The sequence below is a fragment of the Thalassophryne amazonica genome, chromosome 3, assembly GCF_902500255.1.
Source record: "Thalassophryne amazonica chromosome 3, fThaAma1.1, whole genome shotgun sequence".
Taxonomy (NCBI): Eukaryota; Metazoa; Chordata; class Actinopteri; order Batrachoidiformes; family Batrachoididae; genus Thalassophryne; species Thalassophryne amazonica.
The window spans coordinates 30,642,061-30,658,774 of NC_047105.1; the positions used below are offsets into that span (position 1 = coordinate 30,642,061).

The window sequence follows — 16,714 nt, forward strand, 5'->3', positions numbered from 1 at the left end:
TCGGCGTGGCCAAGAACGCGACACACAAATGGAACATTCAATTATTTTGTTAAATCATGTTTCAAACAGCTAAAATAAAAACTTTGCCATGCAGAAATATTTATGGACACACCCACACAAAGTCCATTAGAAACAGTGGTGCACTCAGTAATCATGCTAGTTACGCTGACAGTGAGGTTTAGCCATTTTTGTCAGAACTCAAATGTCGATGTGATTAAAAATAAAACAAGCTGTGTTGTGTTTCAGCTCCACATGGAGCATGATGCTGAAAGGGACCGTCAGCGTGAAGAAGCCAGATGACCTGAAAACACGACCTTTCGACCCCTCCAGAAAAACATATCCATGTAGGAAAAACATCAACTAGCTAGCTAGCTAGCTACATACAGCGCTCTTGTTATATGTTACTCACATTTTATTATTCTAGGTTGGCCCCTTCCCTCCGGTTCTGCAGACTACTCAGGCTCTGATTGGCTGGCACTCAGCTCTTTCACATCTTCACCTTGAGAAGTATGGCAGGGTGCATCATGGGAGACGTGGTTTCCTGAAGGAGTTTGGCTGGCCTCTCATTGCTTGCAGCTGATTGGGCAGTATCTTACCTGTCAATCACTAGCAGAGTATGTATCTGCTATAAGCAACAGGATCATCACCACAGCAGCCTGTACTCAAAGTTCTTGAAATGGAACAATATCTCTACCTGGTGAATATTTATCATTAATGCAGGTACAATAGAATTTCGCCAAGAGCTTTTTTTTAATTTATGTGTCTTTGAATGCGTTCTTTTAGCTCTACCTGTTAATCTTGTTTTAACCTATTTTTAACATTACAAATGTGTTACATCCAAGTTAGTCATTTTAATATAAATAAAATTCGCTTCTTTTTGAAGATGTGTGTGTGTGTTTGTGTGTGTGTGTGTATTTCTGTTTGCTATCTTCATATGTAATTGTAGATTTTTTCCATCCATAATGTGAAAGTTGACTAAATTGTTAGAATTTTTTTGCATAATTTTCATCAATACTTCTACTACTACTAAATGCACTGCAAGAAGTCAATAAAAATCTGCGTGAACACCAGTCAGGTCACAATTATCAGTTTCTGTTATGTCATAAGGCAAGACTGTTGTAGTGAAGATGAAAGGAAAGCAAATCTCATAAAGCTAAAGAAATAAAAGGAAAATAATTAGGCACATCCAGAATAATTTGATTTGCAATCTGGTTTATTTATACGGCACCAAATCATAACCATAGGTCGCTCCTCACGGTAAAGAGGAGACTCTTGACCAAACTTTCTCAGAGTGGTCTGCAGACTACTGGTGGTCTGTGAGCGACCCCTAGTGTTGTGTCAGTATATTGGCAAAAGTGTTTCTGAAACCTTAAAAATAGCTCCAAAAATGACTAATCAATAGCAGTATACTGTCAAATGTTCTTTTTGGGTATTTGGGGAATTAGCTGGTCTGTGAGTTTTTTTTTATATTATTGCTTAGTTGGTTCTTGGCCTGAGAAGCATTGCTCTTGACTTTACACACCTCTAATTGCCACCAAAAAATGTAATTTTATTGAACTCAGAATCTTTTTTTATTAAGTTATCCAGAAGCAAAGAGAGTCAGAACATAAGATCTGCCCAAGATACATGCACAAGCAAAACATACAAAACATAATATGGAAGAACTAAAAAAAAAAATTTAAAACCAAAAAATATGTGATTGTTTAATAAGACAAAAAGACAAGGTCAAATCAAATATATTTAAGTGCAGTCTTGTGGAAGCTTTTTTGTAGCAATCGAGAATTTATTCTTTTTTCTTTTCAGTTACTATGTGATGAACAACATGGTTTTTGAAAGGGAAGGTGTTGTTTGGCAAATTTGCTTGCGACTTGAGAAGAATGGTTAGAATTATAGGAAGAAGCCTAACCTTTAGATGGACTGTACATAGACAAGAAAAGTGTTTGAGTCAGTTCCACATGTCAGGCTGATTTACAAGTTACAAAAAATGTGGTATTATAAGCAAAATTAACTGTTGGTTGGAGAAGTGTTAGCAGTGGCAACCCTCAAGGGCCAGTGCTGGGATCCATGTTATTTTTATTTATTAATGACTTGCCAGCAAGTGTAACTACAATTTGTAAAATCTTCAAGGATGACACCAATAATATAATATATTTAAAAGGTTTGTACATAATTAATTAAAAGGTTTGCACATATAGTAATAAAAATAATCAAAAAGTCTGTACATATAGTAATAAATCTAATTAAAAGGTTTGTACGTATAGTAATATAACTAAAAGGTCTGTACATATAGTAATAAATATAACTGGGGTGTTACTCTTATTTATGAATCTAGGTTTAGTTTATTAGCTGTTGGGGGTCACAAATGTAACTCGTTTGAACATCTGATTCTTCGCTGTCCCCACAATGCTACGTATTGCCAAGGTCAGAAGAACAAAAATCTGCCATATTACTTTGTTACTGTATATAGGCCCCCCGGCCCATACTCTGAATTCTTAGATGAATTTGGTGCGTTCTAACTTGTCAACGAGTGCAGATAACATTCTGATTATTGGTGACTTTAAAGGCCCCTAAAACACATAGTGTGAAGTTTGCACGAAGTGCACACTTAGTGTGCATGACTAAGGAATCGTGTGCAAACCGTGTCTGCAGACAATCACCTTCATACTCGCAGAGAAATTTGTCTAAGTCCCACACGAGTGTGGCATTGGTGTGTGCGCTGAGAACTGACAGGAGGTGTGTCCTCCCACTGAAGCGGCTGTGGAAATGTGTGGATCTGGACATGCCAGCTGGATACCACGTACTGTGTTTGGACAGACATGGATAAACAACTGCCTACTGTGATGCACATGTGTCTGTTTGCTGTTATCAAGTGGACATAAATAAAGACATATATCACTATGGTGATAAGCTGCAGCCAGCGAGTGCTTGCACGGCGCACATGGACAGGCTGCTCCCAGGTTGAAACGGACCGTCAGATCAGAACGTCCAGCAAGCGATCTCACTGTCATGTCACCCACGTGAGCTCTGTTCCACATGACGCTGTGTCCTGCAGTGCGTCGTCCACAAGACGCGCACGGCCAGTTGGAGACGTGCCAGCAGATGTGGACATGAGAGATTGAACTGCTTCTCATTCATGTCATTTCATGACTGTATGTCTGTAACCATGGGTCATTTACAGAGGAACAGAACAGATCATACTTGTATTGCTTGCTTGATAAATGTGGTGTTTTTATATGGTGTGTGATTTTTATTTTTTTGTAATACTTCCATGTCCTTCCTGAGGCAGATATGAGGCAGATTCCCGCAGCTTTCAAAGAACATCTCCATAGCTCAGTGGTAAAGTTGCTAACTGGTAAACAGAGCTTTTAAAAGGTGAGTTTGTGTCCAGTGGGTGGTGTTTTTTTTTATTATTATTATTCCACATAAGCGGCATTGCAATAGTCCAATCTAGAAGAGAAAAATGCATGAATCAGGGTCTCAGCATCAGCCATTGACAGGATGGGAACAAATTTTCGCTATAGTTCGCAGATGGAAGAAAGCAGTCCTGGTAATAATACAATTGCTATCCCCAAAACGCCGTAGTATATGCCCAAGTGGTGCTATATAAAGGGGGAAAAGCAGGGGGCTTAAGACGTACCCCTGTGGAACCCCAAATTTCATGTTCGCCTCGTTGAATGGTATGTTCCAGCTTTCACCTCATGAAATATTCGTACCATTGAACTCATAAACATTCATTATTTGTATAATATAATGGCTGAGTGGATCCTTGTCATTTGATTGGTGCTTTGTATGTCACATGACATGGATTAATTTGTCTATTTGTGGTGCATTGCATTTAGAGTGCAGTTTGGTTCCATTTAGAGTGCAAATTTGCTTCCATGCGTTTGATACCATTTCACTCTGCACATGTGCACACACACACACACACACACACACACACACATACATACGCACGTCCTCGTGCACACGCACGCACATGCACGTGCGCCCACACATGCACATAGGCGCACACACAAATCAAATCCACTGCACTGTCTGGAGGCTGTTAGCAGGAAGAAAGAATGAAAAGCTTGACTAATTTCTGACATTATTATTATTTTTTTTGCTGCACGCACTGAGGACTGCACTTTTTTTGGTAGTACATGCGTGCACAAGGACAACCTGAGCCGGAGGTCGATGATCGACTTTGTAGTCGTATCATCTGACCTTCGGCCACGTGTCTCGGACACTCTGGTGAAGAGAGGGGCAGAGCTGTCGACCGATCACCACCTGGTGGTGAGTTGGATCCGCTGGGAAAGGAGGAAACCGGTCAGACCTGGCAGGCCCAAACGTATCGTGAGGGTCTGCTGGGAACGACTGGCGGAACCCTCTGTCAGCGAGGTCTTCAACTCCCACCTCCAGGAGAGCTTTTCCCAGATCCCGGGGGAGGTTGGAAACATGGAGTCCTAGTGGACCATGTTTTCCACCTCCATTGTTGATGCAGCCGCTCGTAGCTGTGGTCACAAGGTCTCTGGTGCCTGTCGTGGTGGCAATCCCCGAACCCGGTGGTGGACGCCGGAAGTAAGGGATGCCGTCAAGCTGAAGAAGGAGTCCTATTTATCTTTGTTGGTAGGTGGGACCCCGGAGGCAGCTGACGGGTACCGGCAGGCCAAGCATGCCGCAGCCTGTGTAGTCGCAGCGGCAAAAACTCGGGTCTGGGAGGAGTTCGGGGAGGCCATGGATGAAGACTATCGGTCGGCCTCGAAGAGATTCTGGCAAGCCATCCGACGCCTCGTGAGGCGGAAGCAGCTCTCCACCAGCACTGTTTATGGTGCTGGTGGGGAGCTGTTGACCCTGACTGGGGATGTTGTTGGGCGGTGGAAGGAATACTTCGAGGATCTCCTCAATCCCATTGTCACGTCTTCCGAAGAGGAAGCAGAGACTGGGAACTCAGAGGCGGACTCATCCATTACCCATGCCGAAGTCACCGAGGTGGTTAGAAAGCTCCTCGGTGGCAGGGCTCCTGGGGTGGATGAAATCCGTCCTGAGTACCTTAAGTCTCTGCATGTTGTGGGACTGTCTTGGCTGACACGCCTCTGCAACATCACGTGGCGATCGGGGACAGTGCCTCTGGATTGGCAGACCAGGGGTGGTGGTCCCTCTGTTTCAGAAGGGGGACCGGAGGGTGTGTTCCAACTATAGGGGATCACACTCCTCAGCCTCCCCGGTCTATTCCAGAGTACTGGAGAGGAGAATTCGACCGATGGTCGAACCTCGGATTCAGGGGGAGCAGTGTGGTTTTCGTCCTGGTCGCGGCACACTGGACCAGCTCTACACGCTCCATCGGGTGCTCGAGGGTTCGCCCAACCAGTCCACATGTGTTTTGTGGATCTGGAGAAGGCGTTCGACCGTGTCCCTCGGGGCACCCTGTGTGGGGTGCTCCGGGAGTATGGGGTCCGGGATTCTTTGCTAAGGGCTATCCGGTCCCTGTACGACCACAGCAGGAGCTTGGTTCGCATTGTCGGTAGTAAGTCAAACCTGTTTCCAGTGCACGTTGGCCTCCGCCAGGGCTGCCCTTTGTCACCGGTTCTGTTCATTATTTTTATGGACAGAATTTCTAGGTGCAGCCAGGGTGTAGATGGGGTCTGGTTTGGGAACCACAGAATCTCGTCTCTGCTGTTTGCAGACGATGTGGTTCTGTTGGCTTCGTCAAATCAGGACCTTCGGCGTGCACTGGTGCAGTTTGCAGCCGAGTGTGAAGCGTGCGGGATGAAAATCAGCACCTCCAAATCCGAGGCCATGGTTCTCGACCGGAAAAAGGTGCTTTGCCCTCTTCAGGTCAGTGGAGTGTCCTTGCCTCAAGTGGAGGAGTTTAAGTATCTCTTGTTCACGAGTGAGGGATGGATGGAGCGTGAGATCGATAGACGGATTGGTGCAGCATCTGCAGTGATGCGGTCGCTGTATCGGACCATTGTGGTGAAGAGAGAGCTGAGTAGGGGGGCAAAGCTCTTGATTTACCGATCGATCTACGTTCCGATCCTCACCTATGGTCATGAGATTTGGCTCATGACCGAAAGAACGAGATCGCGAGTACAAGCGGCCGAGATGAGTTTCCTCTGCAGGGTGGCTGGGCGCTCCCTTAGAGATAGGGTGAGGAGCTCGGTCACTCGGGAGTAGCTCGGAGTCGAGCCGCTGCTCCTCCATGTCGAAAGGAGTCAGTTGAGGTGGCTCGGGCATCTTTTCTGGATGCCCCCTCACTGGAGAGGTGTTCCGGGCACGTCCCATTGGGAGGAGGCCCCGGGGAAGACGCAGGACATGCTGGAGGGACTACATCTCTTGGCTGGCTTGGGAACGCTTTGGGGTTCCCCCGGAGGAGCTGGGGGAGGTGTGTGTGGATCGGGAGGTCTGGGTGGCTTTGCTTGAGCTGCTGCCCCCGCGACCTGACTCCGGATAAAGCGGAAGAAAATGGATGGATGGATGGATGGATGGATGGATGGATGGATGGATGGATGGATGGATGGATGGATGGGTGCGTACACAAGCGCCGACCCGGTTGCGTGTGTGTGCGCACATTGGGGCCAACAACACAATGATTTTATTGAGCTAACTGACACTGCTAATTTTTTTAACACACACCCACATACACACACAAAATCCACTCCGCTGTAAGCTGTCTGGATGCATGAAAAGCTGTTCAGAACAGCTGACGTGATTTTTGGCTGGACTGAGGAACTATACAAAGTCTTTTTTTTTTTTTTTTGTTATGGAAGCCTGAAGTCAGTGCACAACATCACTGGAGTACATGTCACAATTTGGACTTGAGCAGCAGTGGAACACCAAAATGTAAGTCCCTTTTCTGTTGTTCATAAATTAATAAAATATCAAATGACAAGGATCTATTTTAGTCATTATATAAAACAAATAATGAATGTTTTTACATTCTGGACAGAACACATTCCACAAAACAAATGAGGAACGAATGGGAGGAAACTGGAGTCAACGTTTGTGACCGAACTGTAAGAAACCGCCTTGCACCAAGTGGACTGACATGAATCATGGCTCCAACACGAGAGATGTCAATTGAAACAAAGGAGAGGATTATCAAACTCTTAAAAGAGGGTAAATCATCACGCAATGTTGCAAAAGATGTTGGTTGTTCACAGTCAGCTGTGTCTAAACTCTGGACCAAATACAAACAACATGGGAAGGTTGTTAAAGGCAAACATACTGGTAGACCAAGGAAGACATCAAAGCGTCAAGACAGAAAACTTAAAGCAATATGTCTCAAAAATCGAAAATGCACAACAAAACAAATGAGGAACGAATGGGAGGAAACTGGAGTCAACGTCTGTGACCGAACTGTAAGAAACCGCCTAAAGGAAATGGGATTTACATACAGAAAAGCTATAAGAGAGAACATGCCTGAAGAGAACATGTAAATTTCCACAGTCATTGATGATATAGGGCTGCATGTCAGGTAAAGGCACTGGGGAGATGGCTGTCATTACATCATCAATAAATGCACAAGTTTACGTTGATATTTTGGACACTTTTCTTATCCCATCAATTGAAAGGATGTTTGGGGATGATGAAATCATTTTTCAAGATGATAATGCATCTTGCCATAGAGCAAAAACTGTGAAAACATTTCTTGCAAAAAGACACATAGGGTCAATGTCATGGCCTGCAAATAGTCCGGATCTTAATCCAATTGAAAATCTTTGGTGGAAGTTGAAGAAAATGGTCCATGACAAGGCTCCAACCTGCAAAGATGATCTGGCAACAGCAATCAGAGAAAGTTGGAGCCAGATTGATGAAGAGTACTGTTTGTCACTCATTAAGTCCATGCCTCAGAGACTGCAAGCTGTTATAAAAGCCAGAGGTGGTGCAGCAAAATACTAGTGATGTGTTGGAGCGTTCTTTTGTTTTTTATGATTCCATAATTTTTTCCTCAGAATTGAGTGATTCCATATTTTTTCCCTCTGCTTGGTCTAAAAAAGTAACTGTTACTGACTGCCACAATTTTTTTTCCTGATTTCTTATAGTGTTCCTTATCTGCTTTTTTTCTACAAAATTAAACAACTGAATGAACAACCTCTGAGGCCGGTGATTCCATAATTTTTGCCAGGGGTTGTAAGTAGAACCTGTATACCTCTACCCTCTCTGCCTTAAGTGTCTGTTTTGCCAACTTGTGCGGAAGTAATCGAGGGTGACGTCAGCCAATAAAAGAGGGTCTCGTGACCTGACGTACGATCACGCTGACGTAATTGGTTTATTACGGTGACATCGCGAGGTTTGTGGGCAAAAGGCGGAATAAGACAAAACAACGCGGCTGGGCGTCCGTTATTTGTCGGTTTACGCCAAACGACAAAATGTCGATATTCGGTAAATTATTTGGTAGCAGCGCGAAAAGCGGGAAAGGGCCGACGGCACAGGAAGCGATCCAGAAACTCCGCGAAACCGAAGAAATCCTGACGAAAAAACAAGAGTTCTTAGAGAAGAAGATCGAACATGAACTGATGACGGCGAAAAAAAACGGTACAAAAAACAAACGAGGTGAGAAAACAAACAAAAAACAAACTCCACCGGTAACTGATATCTCGTGTATCGATTCATCGATTTACTGTGGAACAGAAAGAAAGTGACGTCGTAGTTTGTGACGCACTAAAGGACATGGAGAGTTTTTGTTGTTTTTTTTTTAATTAAGTCATGATTACAGAAAGAAAAACTGCAGGTTTTAAAATTACCTTTTTAAAGTCCCTGAAATCGTGTGGTTTAGAATAGTTTAAAAAGTGTTTATATTTTGATTTAGAGCGGGTTAACACCAATGACGAAAGCAGATTGTGGAAGATGGGACTGCTATTTTCTTTTATTTTCTTTAAATGTATGTCTTATGAGTTTCTTTAAAGTTTGTGTAGCAGTTTAAGATTTGCCTTTTAATGTAAAGTGCTTTATACAACCCCTGGCAATAATTATGGAATCACCGGCCTCGGAGGATGTTCATTCAGTTGTTTAATTTTGTAGATAAAAAAGCAGATCACAGACATGACACAAAACTAAAGTCATTTCAAATGGCAACTTTCTGGCTTTAAGAAACACTATAAGAAATCAAGAAAAAAAGATTGTGGCAGTCAGTAACGGTTACTTTTTTAGACCAAGCAGAGGAAAAAAATATGGACTCACTCAATTCTGAGGAATAAATTATGGAATCACCCTGTAAATTTTCATCCCCAAAACTAACACCTGCATCAAATCAGATCTGCTCGTTAGTCTGCATCTAAAAAGGAGTGATCACACCTTGGAGAGCTGTTGAGAGGATTATCAAACTCTTAAAAGAGGGTAAATCATCACGCAATGTTGCAAAAGATGTTGGTTGTTCACAGTCAGCTGTGTCTAAACTCTGGACCAAATACAAACAACATGGGAAGGTTGTTAAAGGCAAACATACTGGTAGACCAAGGAAGACATCAAAGCGTCAAGACAGAAAACTTAAAGCAATATGTCTCAAAAATTGAAAATGCACAACAAAACAAATGAGGAACGAATGGGAGGAAACTGGAGTCAACGTCTGTGACCGAACTGTAAGAAACCGCCTAAAGGAAATGGGATTTACATACAGAAAAGCTAAACGAAAGCCATCATTAACACCTAAAGAGAAGAAAACAAGGTTACAATGGGCTAAGGAAAAGCAATCGTGGACTGTGGATGACTGGATGAAAGTCATATTCAGTGATGAATCTCAAATCTGCATTGGGCAAGGTGATGATGCTGGAACTTTTGTTTGGTGCCGTTCCAATGAGATTTATAAAGATGACTGCCTGAAGAGAACATGTAAATTTCCACAGTCATTGATGATATGGGGCTGCATTTCAGGTAAAGGCACTGGGGAGATGGCTGTCATTACATCATCAATAAATGCACAAGTTTACGTTGATATTTTGGACACTTTTCTGAAGTTTGGGGATGATGAAATCATTTCTCAAGATGATAATGCATCTTGCCATAGAGCAAAAACTGAAAACATTCCTTGCAAAAAGACACATAGGGTCAATTTCATGACATAGGGTCAATGTCAATGAGCAGATGTGATTTGATGCAGGTGTTAGTTTTGGGGATGAAAATTTACAGGGTGATTCCATAATTTATTCCTCAGAATTGAGTGAGTCCATATTTTTTTTTTCCCTCTGCTTGGTCTAAAAAAGTAACAGTTACTGACTGCCACAATCTTTTTTTCTTGATTTCTTATAGTGTTTCTTAAAGCCAGAAAGTTGCCATTTGAAATGATTTTAGTTTTGTGTCATGTCTGTGATCTGCTTTTTTTTCTACAAAATTAAACAACAGAATGAACATCCTCCGAGGCCGGTGATTCCATAATTTTTGCCAGGGGTTGTAAGTTAAATGAGTCACTCATCTTCAATCACTTAGCCAGGAGGAAGTTAAATGAATTATTGTTATTGCTATATAAATCATCTACTGTCTACTGTGGTTTTTGTTTATTGTAGTCCTGATTATCTCCAATTTAACCCATTTTTAAATTGTGTTTAGGTAAATTAATCAGTATTTACAACTATTTAAAGTAGAACAGTAACCAACGATTATTTTTATCATATTTTAATTAAGAAAATAAACAACCAAATAATTCATGCATCTTGTGAAAATTGTGAAAAATCTTTTTTTTTTTTAGCTTAAAATGATGCCTTGTTTTGTTTACAGCCTAAAGATATTCAGTTTACTGTCATAGAGCATAAAAAACTAATAAAACCTTAAAATAATCATATTTCCAAAACTGAAATGAGAGATTTTTTTATAACTAAAATTGATTAATCCATTATTAGAATAGTTAGTAATTTAATAGTCAGTTAAAGCCGTATGTGTTGGGGGGGCAGGTTAAGCAACCTGCACCATTTGAATAAATATATCATTGTCTTAAAACTATTTAAAAGCAGAGTAACAAAAATTAGCCTCTTTAAACCATCTTTTGTTTAGAGCTGTGTAAAATCAGTTTACAAACATATATCTAGCATAAATCTTTTGTTGTATACTTTAAATGAGTCTTCCTTTTTGTGTAAAATGAGCTAAAACCACTCACTCACTCACCTTCAACTGCTTACTCCAATTAAGGGTCGTGGGGGCTGGAGCCTATCCTAGCAGGCACAGGGCATGAGGCGGGGTTCACCCTGGACAGGATACCAGTCTGTCACAGCGCCACAGACAGACAGACAAACACACTCACACCTATGGACAATTTAAAGTATCCATTTCACCTAACCATGTCTTTGGATGTGGGAGGAAGCTGGGGCCCCTGGAGGGAACCCACACAGACACGGGGAGAACATGAAAACTCTACACAGAAAGGCCACAGGTGGGAGTCAATGAACTTCTATGAACTTCTTGCTATGAGGCAACAGTGCTAACCACTACTCCACCGTACTGCCGAGCTAAAACCAGATTGTTTATTTGTAACCAGATGTTAACTCTGTTCAAATCAGTTTATTTTTTTAGACCTATGTAAATAGGGAAATTGATCAGTGACATGAACCGTCCCCTTCCCGTGCAGTGTGTTGGGCGCTGTCTGATACAGTGAGGGGCCATTGCCCATTCACGATGTAACAGGATGTGGAAGTTCCCTTTCTCACTTTGAATTTTGGTAATCATTATTGCAATCCTAATCCTTTCACCATCTGCCATGAGAGAAGAGAGCATGATTTTGTGATAGTGGGGGGGGGGGGGGGGGGGGTGTTGTATGTGGGTGGATGGATTACTGTTGCCATTAATTGGTTTGGTCTGTGTACCTTACAAGGTCTGTGGCTCAGCCCACTTCAAGCCAGTATTGCTATGTGACTCAGTGCAGCCAATGGCACGCTGATCTGTATGTACCACTGGACAGCTCATTGGCCCACGCGCTCCGTACAAACCTCTGAATCAAATGGGCGGCCATCTTACCCCTCTTATGTGGACCGCACATAGACAGCTTATTAGAACGTCAACAGTTTTGAGTAATAACTGAGCTGATTCTCTCATTTCCTTCTTTTTGTTTTCCAGTTAATGTAAACTTCATCCCTCCTAATCTATGTCTACCACGTTCTCTCATTTCCTTCTTTTTGTTTTCCAGTTAATGTAAACTTCATCCCTCCTAATCTATGTCTACCACGATTAGCTATTTGATTTATTTCCTTTTTCTTTTAGCACTTTGACACATTCTTCCCTTCTATTCTCAATTACTCATATCTCACTGGGACCAATTCTCCATTATAAAAATGATGATTCTTTAATCAAAGTTTATACAAGTACTAGCTGAGTTACCCATTTTACGCATGGGTAATAGAGAATAATTTTAGCCATGTCAATGTATATTTCATGTCACTTTAGCTAAGGTGTACAGGGACGCTTATTCGCTGTCTTTGGACGGTTTTCCATCTTTTTGTTAATTTTTGCCGTCTGAAAGAAATGGCAGAACATTATTTTTTCGACCTATGCTCTTGTGAAGGTAGTAAATGCACAACGTCTCGATGCTCCAGACAATTCCCTGCCTGCTTCCCGCGCCAAATCTCATAGCATCGTTCGACAACTTTTCTACCTCCTCACTTTCTTATCGTTTATTTCCAATATTACACAAGATAAATACAGGTATGGCAATAATTTAACGCTGATATAATTTAAACAAGTAAATTCTGTGATATTTTGGTATTGTTTGATAAATGTAATGCTTAGAGAGTAAAACACGGCGATCACTGAAGTTTACCACCGATGGCACCTTCCACAACGCATTTTAGTATGTGGCATGGCTTTTTTTTTTTGGTTGTTAAACTGTTAAATCACCTGCCAAATTGATGGAATATTTGATACAAGCTTAAATAGTTCCTATGTAGCCTCTTTCCATGAGAAATACAGCTTGTATTGAAAAATGTGAAACAAATTACACACGGTGGGGGGGCTAAACCCCTGATGAAAAAGAAAGTCAATAAATAAATCTCTGTATAAAATCGAAAAAAAAAAAATTCAGGTTCAGATTGTTAGAGGTGTTTGGGCTCAGACTGAGATGGATAATTTAAACAAATTTAACATTATTTATATTGATGATATTTGTTGTTGTGCATTATTGAATGAATAATAGTAATCGAGTGGCTTCAGTATTATATATCTCTTTGCCTAGTCTGAAAGCAGTTATGAAGTTATTTCTAACATGTTAGTTGAGAGTTAGGATTTTTAATTGCCTAGTCTTTGAGCCCAATCAAAAACAAACTAAATAAAGGTTTCATCAAGATTTAGATATATTTGTGAACTATTGTTATATTCTGTACATGCTCCAACAGGATGGCACAACATGCATTCAAAAGCCACATGTTGTGCCATACTGCATGAGATCACAAGAGAAATTTAACAGCTGTTTCAGGTCCAAATTTAGTCCAGAGAATGCACCACAGGGCACTTATATTCTCAAAATCCCCCCCAGACCCCCCTTAGTTTTCCAAACGCCTACAGCGTTTGGGGTAACTTTTGCTGTCTTGAATATTATAGATGAATCACATTGCTGTCTTTTTTTTTTTTTTTTTTCTGCTAAGCATCCATGGGTGTAGTAAGTTGCATTACATTGGGCCTCATGTATCAATGTTGCGCACTTGTGGCGTAAATTTACGGTAAACTTGAAATACACCAAAGTCGCCGTGACATGTATCAAGCAGTGCGCACCTGCCCATTTCTGGCGTACGCCTGACGTGATCTTGATAAATGCGGCGGGTGGAAACGATCGTAATTATAATAAACACGCCCAGAGATATTCAGACTCCGCTTCAGACACACCCCCATTTTACGACATGGAAGCCAGGAAGACGGCAATGAAAAAGAACTCCACCAATCACAACGCGTGCCAGTAGAGCGTCAAAAACGGCTGTCTTATCAATTGTTTTGTAGTATATAATCAATAAAGTGTTACAGTGGTCCCTCATTAATCGCTGGAGTTACGTTCTAAAAAATAGCCCGTAATACGCGAAACCGCGATGTAGTCAGCGTTATTTTTTACAATTATTATAGACGTTTTAAGGCTGTAAAACCCCTCACTACACACTTTATACACTTTTCTCAATCAGGCATGAACATTTTCTCACTTTTCTCTCGTGTGTAAACACTCTCAAAGTTCAAACCTTAGTAGGAAAATAATACCAAACTGTTTTCAGGCCCAAACATTTGTTTGAGAAATAAAAATAGAATGTTTTCCTATAAATAATTCTGATGGCATTTAGAACTAACAAATTAATTTTAATGATCAACGAACGAGTTCGGACACATAAGAAATTATTAATAGTGACTCACCAGTATTTCACAGATCGGGCCTCTGCGTCCTGGCGCTGCACCTCTTCCACTCACACCTGGCTGCAGGTGTCTGCTTCCGAGTGACAAACAGTTATGAGTAGTTGTTGGCGCTCTTTTCTCTTGTGGGCAACAAGATTCTTATAAACAGATACGCAGAACACAGAACACTGTTTAAAAAAAAAAAAAAAAAAAAGACATGCAAAATTGGACTAAATACTCCGAGACACTGAGGCCACGACAGGTGAATGGCGTTATAGCGAGGGACCACTGTATTCTCTTTTCACATGTCAATAATTCTTGATGTGGATATTTGCTCGCTCAATTAATAAGACACGCCTAATCTGTCAGATTTCTTTATTTTTTAAATGTATTTCTGTATTTATTTTATTGTGACAACCAAATGGAGATGACAAAACCTGGTTGCAGCACGGGCAAATTAAGGGAATGATGAAACTACAGTTGTTATCAGTTTCATTGTCTAAAACAATCACATCACATGAAGTTAAGCTCAGCGCTGCTCTGGCTCCAGGCTCGAATTCTGGAGAAAAAGGCGAGCAGCACTGTCTTTGCAGTCAGCGCTGTGGCCACGGATCGTGCTACATAACAATCCCGCAAAGGCGGGATTTGTATTAATTATTATGTAGTATAATCAGGAAAGTGTTATTTATATAACATATGCATTGATGTGTATAATGGCACTGTTTATCATGTTGATCATCTTCATTTTTATGTGGATTCCAGCGCTGGTTCATTTTGGTGTATAATTTACGTCACCTCTCGACCTGGTGTATATTTTCAGCGCAGCGTACACCAACGACCACATTGATAAATGCCAAGTGGCGCACACCCCATATACGCTCAAATATCGCCGTACGCAATGTTGATACATGAGGCCCATTGTGTGTATGTGTTGTCATCATTAGTTTTCATAGAGCAATTTGTGACATTCATGAGACTCAATTGAATGATGATAAAAAGGTGAGAGCATGTCATATCACTGCAACACTCTGGCAGCTCCTGCTCTTACTTCCCTTCCACTTGGTCTCTTGTGCACACAATATGTCTACCTTTCTCCTCTCCATCATATCAGCCAGCTCTCTCCCTTTACTAGTCATACTACCAACATTCAAAGTCCCCACTCTCATTTCTACCCTTCTAGTTTTCTTCTTCTCCCGCTGTTTGTGGAAACGTTCTCCTCCTCTTCTTCATCGTCTTTTCCCAGCAGTAGCCCAATTTCCACCGGCACCCTGTTGGGCAACAGCACCGATGGTGGACGTTGTTAACCCGGACCTCGACCAATCCGGTATGGAAATTCGATTCTTAGTCTGCATAGTTGGGTTGGCTTGTTTTACGCTGGATGCCCTTCCTGACGCAACCCTCCTCATTTATCCGGTCTTGGGACCGGCATTCAAAATGTACTGGCTGCACACCCCATGTGGCTGAGTTGTAGGAGCTAATTAATCAAACAGTGCAAATAAATCAGATGTTGTAGAAGATGCATAGTAGCATTTTGAGCACTTTCTTCCACCTGCGAAATATAGCGAAGATTCGTCCCATCCTGTCTGTGGCTGATGCTGAGGCCCTGATCCATGCTTTTATCTCTTCTAGATTGGACTACTGCAATGTTCTATTTTCTGGTTTACCGCAGTCCAGCATTAGGGCTCTCCAATTGGTTCAAAATGCTGCATCCAGACTTTTGACACGAAGCAGAAAGGTCGACCACATTACATCCATTTTGACATCTCTTCACTGGCTTCCTGTCCCAGTGAGATCAGATTTTAAGGTTCTGCTACTAGTCTATAAAACTATTCACGGACTGGCACCTCCCTACCGAGCTGACCTAATTAAACCTTACGTACATCAATAAAACAGTCAGATTCTGTGGAGACTTTCAAGTCCAGACTTAAGATGCACTTATTTTCCCTTTTGTTATGGCTAGCATACTGATAGTTTTGTTTTACGTTTTTAATTAATTTTATTAGGAAGCGGAGCGTGCTGCGGCCTCAACCTCCTTTACCAAAATTCGGGATTTTTTTAGTGAAGCTTAGGGCTAGTGGCTGGCAATCACCTGTGTATTTCTTCTGTTTTTCTTGTTGTTTAGTGCTGACAAATTATACTGTATTTCTTGTCTTTCTGATGCTTGATTCTGTTTTTTTTTATCTCTGTTTAAGGTGCAGCTCCATCCAGAGATGGGTGTGGTATTTCTGCTGGAGACCCTCCTGTCCTGTGCACCAACAGCATTTCCTGTATAATCATTTTGTGAATTGTTCTGTAATTTGTCTGTAGCATGGCCCAAGCAGAGGGTCACCCCTTTGAGTCTGGTCTGCTTGAGGTTTCTTCCTCAGAGGGAGTTTTTCCTTACCACTGTTGCTCTGGGGGTTAGTAAGGTTAGACCTTACTTGTGTGAAGCGCCTTGACCAGGACC

General features: G+C 41.7%; 1 protein-coding gene and 1 long non-coding RNA gene across 3 annotated transcripts in view; both read left to right on the forward strand.

Annotated features, from left to right (window-relative positions):
- Window positions 1-292: 292 nt before the first annotated feature.
- Window positions 293-533, forward strand: LOC117507887. Its single transcript, XR_004559865.1, has 2 exons — window positions 293-344; window positions 425-533. It is a non-coding gene; the product is annotated as an uncharacterized LOC117507887 (long non-coding RNA).
- Window positions 534-8,261: 7,728 nt separating this feature from the next.
- chmp4ba (charged multivesicular body protein 4Ba) overlaps window positions 8,262-16,714 on the forward strand; it is a 43,286-nt gene continuing 34,833 nt past the window's right edge. For both annotated transcript variants that reach the window (XM_034165979.1, XM_034165980.1), the window contains exon 1: window positions 8,262-8,535. In XM_034165979.1, the coding sequence (XP_034021870.1) occupies window positions 8,352-8,535 (184 nt within the window). In that variant the 5' untranslated portion in view covers window positions 8,262-8,351. The remainder of the gene's footprint in view (window positions 8,536-16,714) is intronic.